Raw genomic sequence first — 6000 nt, 5'->3', positions numbered from 1 at the left:
TCTTTAATTTACTTTTCCTGATGGTTTCGTTTTTTCTTGCTCAGCTTATTGTGATAAATGAGCTGAAGGTTTACGTTCATCTCTGTACTACCTACAGTATATAATTACACAAAATCACAGTCAAGTGTTTCAAGATTGGCATTTAGGATAGAGGTAACGTTTCATTTTTGCCCTATAAGGTCACACAAGAGGGGCACTTGGGCAACTCACTTGCCCCCTTTGACATTTTAGTACAAAATTGAAGCATTGTAGAGTCCCATCACAGCAATCCTGGTTAATGAATTACGTGGCATGCACCAACTTGGGAACATAGTTAATGTTTTGGATGCGATTGATATGTTAAACGTTCACAATAAAACCTGGTGCCTCAAACTCTACTGTGAGTAACCATTAGGTAAGCCTTGCACAAATAAATCTACTTCAATTTCTCCTACTCTTTTTTGTATGTGGTAATTTAACCCAAGTTCTCTTGGTCTTGTTGTGGATATTCTGTGAAGTACTTGTAAAGTACATTTAGAGGAATGCTATGAAGAAAAAAATGGCTTACTGTTATGAAACCCCCTGTTTTGTGTTGAAAGAAAATCTGATTAATAATTCAGTGCAACATGCATATGCCCTTCTTATCCTCCCCCACCGCTCATCCATTCAAACCTAATGAATTGAAGACTAACTATGTGAGTTTGCCAAATATGTTGCACAGATGAATATGGTTCTTGACTCACATTTCACATTTGTGGAATGATATACATTAGGCTTTTATCCTTCACAGAGAACCTCTCAACCTACTTTATTTACCAATCTTCAGAGTTTCTCCTACTTGTACTAATACAGACACTAATAACATACCGGAAACTACATATAGCCTAGTATTTTCTTCTCCAAATATTACAATCATTTCTGCCAGTGACGTCTTTAAACACATGTCTAGCTTTAGCTAAATACCACTATTTGAACATTGTTTGTTATTGTTTTAGATTGTCGGTATATCTTCTCTGTTGAGTTTGTTCACTGTTCACCAGCCACAAGTACTGTACCTACAATTAGAAATTGAAGAATTTATTTTTGATGTTCAGTACAATGAAATACACAAACAGTTATTGCAAAAGAGATAAATAACTTTGGCATACAGAAAATGAAAAACATTCATGACACAATGGCAATGTAAAATGACTTAGAATGAAAACTGGAGGCCAATACTACTGTACAGTGACACATATAGCAAACAAGACAGTTTTGATGTAAATGTCCCTTTCTTTAAACAAATAAATATCAAATATGAATATTCTCAAATGCAGCAAGAATGGCTTGACGCTAGGCCTTCCTGAAAGAAGTAGATTTGAGATTGCTGAGATGGGTTGAATGAAGAGTTGTAATGAACAACACCCAATTGATTCTACATGTGCAACTTTTATCTTCTCCTTGAGAATATTTGGTAGAAAAGGTACGGTAGTACAGAAAGTAAATGTAAATGAAATATTTACACATAATACAGTCTTATTAGCAAGGCATTTCAGCGATACTGTGGCTGCAGATTAAATATGTAGTGAAACAAAAGGGGAGCAAAGGAAAACTGCTCATGAAAAAGCACCTTTCTTTGCCTTGAAGGTAATAATAGAGGAGCAGAGGGAGTAATGCAGCTGGAGCCAGCTTACTTATTGACATAAAAAAGTACTTGAACAAAGAAGCTCCCATTTTCCATGACACTATCAGCCCACGCTGGCTGAACTTTAAAAGAGAGCTCAAGAAGAGGCAAAAATGCCTCAATGTTCTTATCTCTGAGCTGAAGAAAAGAGTCTTCAGAGCAATAATAGTCCAGATCTGCTCCAGTGAATTTTTGTCTCTCTAAAATGCACTCAGAGCACACTATTGGTATTCCACAGCAGTTCGAATCCATTCAGAAGAGTTATTAGATTCCAGTCTTTTCTGATTCATCCAATTAGCGAAAAGAAAATGGAATAAAGGGACAATCTTGTTAGCGCTCAGTGGAAGTGGATGAGATACAGAATGTTGCAACAGCGGCAGAGGTTCATCTCTAATGTCCTGTGTGACTCCAGTGGCAGCTATTACACATGTCTGAGGTCAGTCCCAGTCATCTTTACACACACAGGCACACTCCTCATGGTGCTCCAAGGGCACATCAGTCATAGACTTCTGCAGGCCTCTGACACCGCTTTGGTGTTTCAACAGTAGAACCTGTGAAAAAGGAGGATGCTTTAGTTAACAGCTGGAAGCATGCTCAGTGGGTACATTATTCAGAAATGTAACCATTTTTTCTTTTCCAGTGAAGGCCTAAACCCATTGCACAAAAAGATAATTTGTCCAAAGAGGTTTTATAATGCCAGTGACTTAATTGCATCGCATTTCTTTCAAATCTTGATTTCCAAACCATACCATGACAAATGCCTGGCATTACATATTATCTGAAGCCAAGTATGCAACTGACAAGAAAATTAAATCACTAGTATTTTGCACTGTAATGTCAAGATTGCTTTTCTTAGACCCTTACTGCTACAGTAGGTGTGGGGTAAAAATGTTGGCCTGATTGTTGCACTACATAAAAAAAGGTTCATGGAAATACTATGAAAATTGTAAGTATGAATGTGCTCAACAAAGATCATGTCAATCAGTCTATTACATTATGCTGTAACTTGTGTTAAATTGGAAAATATATTGGTTAAAGGGTGGAACTAGAAAATTCAATGCTTTTTCATGACTATTTATCTATATCAAGTTGATAATTTGGTCTAAGATCTAAGGTTTGTGCAAGGGTAGTCTGGATCAATGGAAGTACATTTCCAGTATAAATGGCTGACATCCGGTGCAAGTCCCTCACCTTCCGCTGTCTGTGTGTTGCCATTCTCAAACTCTGTTTGCTTCAGGAAACAACAACTAACTTTGAGCTAGTAAGCTACACGCTGAAAATTGCTACTTTTGAAGGTCTTGAAAATTTGGATCACGCAACAAGGAAGGCCTGCTTAGTTCTTTTGGGGAATAATTGTAAAAATTTACAAATAACACGTTCACGGCATTTACTAATTGGGACGTTTTGGTACCGATTGGTGGAGATTGCTATGGACGTAAGTACACAAGACGATACACTGGTAAGATCAAATTATGTTTAACCATGTATCCAGCTAATTTAAATAGCTCATGTCATTGTATTGAGTGAACAAATAACTTTATTTAATATTGTATGTGGAGTTTTCTTTTGCGGGGTGCAAATGTTCCACCAAAACAAGTTCCTTCCCAAGACCATTATGCAGATCCCCTGTCTCTGTGTCCGGAGCTTAGCGCTGCCCAAGACGATTGTGATTGGTTTAAAGAAATGCAAACAACCCAGAGCATTTCTTTCTCCTATCCTGGAATGTACGTGTGGTGTAGCCAGACCTTACTCCACAGCGCTGTGGAGATAGGTCTGGCAATGTAAGACAAGTGCAAGCGTAAATATTAAACCATACAGAGGGTTCAGCCAACATATCCAATTCCAGTCTTTGCTGCTTCATAATTTAACCTCTGAAATTCTGAACTGGCATTCACTTAAAAATCCAAAGACGTAAATGTAAAATTGTAAAAAGTATTAACATGTTTCATGTTCCTCGTAGCATTTCATGATGGGATTGATATTTACCTCGTGGTATTTCTTGGTGACCCTGGTGGGAACACACTGGCAGTCATAGCAACGGTGGGAGCAGCAGGCACAGTTTCCACCACAGCGCTTCACCAGGAGGCAGCTTGGCCAGAAAATGGCATCTGTCCTCTTCAGCTCCTCACGCAAGGATACAGAGAAGTTGCGTGGAGTGCAGCTGTACAGTCGAACGTCCTCCCTCAACAGATTGAGATCAGCTCCTCCTCAAAGACACAAAGACATGATCAGAATCACTTCCTGTCGAAACAAAGTTTGTAATGTTTTAATGACAAATAATTAATAATTGAGTAGTTTCAGTTTATATCCAATGACTCCTCTAATATGCCATGTTTTAAAATTGTACTTTTTTTGACTATGCTTGACTCTTATATCTACTGCAATTGTAAACTATCATATTGTATTCTTAACCTTTGTATTTCATTTAATAAACATGTACAAGTTGGAAAGTGTCCTACCTCTGGCCTTCTTATTATGGATGAAGGATTTCCCCAGCACATGCCATGTAGGTTTGTATAACTCCTCCATATCCAGCTGCCATCGCTCCGGCTCCAGGTACTGCATGACCTCCTCCATGGTGCCCAGCCCTGCCACAGCCTCTGACAACTCTTCAATACCCTGCTGGGATGCAGGGAGAACCACGGGTTCTGATACACTCTGTGGGAAAACCAGTAGATGAAATGGAATGAGACAGAGTGGAAAGGTCATGTATTCAGTAATTGCAGTGCTTATCTGTAAAGTTACAACAGGAAAATGCCCTATGATATGGACCTGTACACTAAGAGAGTATTCTTTTTCTCTGCCAGAGCAATATAAAGCTTGTAACATAGACACATAATGTAGCTTCCATGCCCCAAACCGCCTCATCGCACCAAATGTCTTAGAATACTAACAGAGCATACACTTTCTGTGACATTTAAGAGCTTGTAAGCTTGCTCTCGGTTACAAATACTAAAACAGGAAAATTACACAGAAGGAACAACTTTGTCAGGAGTGACACATTGTGCTTTATTTCTACAATGTGAAAAACTGTAAAGGCATAAAAAGAAGGGGAGTTTGACTCTGCAACGGTATGCTACATTCTTTTTTTACATTCATGGTAAAAATGGGTTTAAATTGGGTTCAGGCTCATTAAATGATACAGTGGTTTGGACTTGAGTTGAGTTTAAACAAAAACCATGATGGTTCAGGCCATCTGGGACCCAATTTAAGCTCTATGTTTTAGACCTGGTAATGTTTAGAAGAGTTGTGACTAAAGCGCCTAAAGATTACAGACAGCCTGATATTTTGCAAAGCATTCCCACACTGACCAATGCATTGAATAAACACTGTGGGAAGTAGGAAACCTAAGTGAAAAAATATGGATTTAAATATATTTTTAACTTCAGTTCTTGTTCAATCCCTGATATAAGACAAACTGTCACTGTGGGTGTACCTGCCTCAGCTAAAGTCTGTTATCTTGCATATAAGGCTGGGGCTCTGCTTATATTCTCTGGTTGAGAAATAAATAGCGAGGTCATCATGCATCTGGACTCCAAGAAGGCACATATGACTGTCTATTGACCCTATCTGAAATTGTTCAATGCATTTAAGTTGAGAAGAAAATGTCAATTAATGGTATTAGTTTTTACGTTGTCAAATTTCATCACATCACTGTCACCTCCTCTGCCCACTTTACATAACAACTTTGCATTTGTCCCTTTAGCTCCCATAGGCAGCAGTATTATTTGTTTCTAGCTCCCAGCCCTCCAGGCTACAGCGTGCGGTAACAGAGAATACTGATACCTGGGATGGTGGTGCTCCCACAAGAGAAGGGCTAATCTGTTAAACCTTTCAGTCCTGTGACGCTGTGTTTGTCCAACATGTCAGCTCGCTGGTCTCCCTAATCTTATGTGACTGACAGGTAGAAGGAAACATTGTGACACTTACACAAAAAAAAGAACAACATTGAAAACATCGCCTTCTGGCAGCTGCATCTTTAAGCTTTTGGAAAGGCAGAAATGTTAGAAAAGAAAAAAAATGATTCCAGGAATCTGTGTCTTCCCTTTGATGACTTATATGGCTGAATTAGAAAGGAATCCAGAAAGAAATGGGGGTTATAAGAGGAAAAGTTTTCCTTTCGTCAGAGGCCATGACACTAACTAACTACCTATGCTAAACACTAGTATTCATGGCATTGTAAAACCACCGGGACAAAAGTGCTTTTTATATCCACCAGAAGAGCCAGCAGAGATATTTAAGATTGACATATAATCCTTTTTTCAGCTTGTCTAGGCACAATGGACAGGTTATTAGTTAGTAAAACAGATCGGCAAGTGTATTGGCATCTGTACTGTAACCACCTATTAGATTTATTG

General features: G+C 38.6%; 1 protein-coding gene across 2 annotated transcripts in view; it reads right to left on the bottom strand.

Moving 5' to 3' along the window:
* Nucleotides 1–1040: 1040 nt before the first annotated feature.
* Nucleotides 1041–6000, bottom strand: part of pdgfc (platelet derived growth factor c) — a 50310-nt gene continuing 45350 nt past the window's right edge. The window contains exons 4-6 of one of the 2 annotated variants that reach the window (XM_078260133.1): nt 4102–4300; nt 3629–3849; nt 1041–2193 (exon numbers count right to left, since the gene is read on the bottom strand). In XM_078260133.1, the coding sequence (XP_078116259.1) occupies nt 2080–2193; nt 3629–3849; nt 4102–4300 (534 nt within the window). In that variant the 3' untranslated portion in view covers nt 1041–2079. The remainder of the gene's footprint in view (nt 2194–3628; nt 3850–4101; nt 4301–6000) is intronic. The other variant, XM_078260134.1, reaches the window with a different exon arrangement.

The sequence above is a fragment of the Sander vitreus genome, chromosome 10, assembly GCF_031162955.1.
Source record: "Sander vitreus isolate 19-12246 chromosome 10, sanVit1, whole genome shotgun sequence".
Lineage (NCBI taxonomy): Eukaryota > Metazoa > Chordata > Actinopteri > Perciformes > Percidae > Sander > Sander vitreus.
The sequence above is the reverse complement of the archived record's forward strand: the minus strand, read 5'-3'. Positions and strand labels throughout refer to the sequence as shown.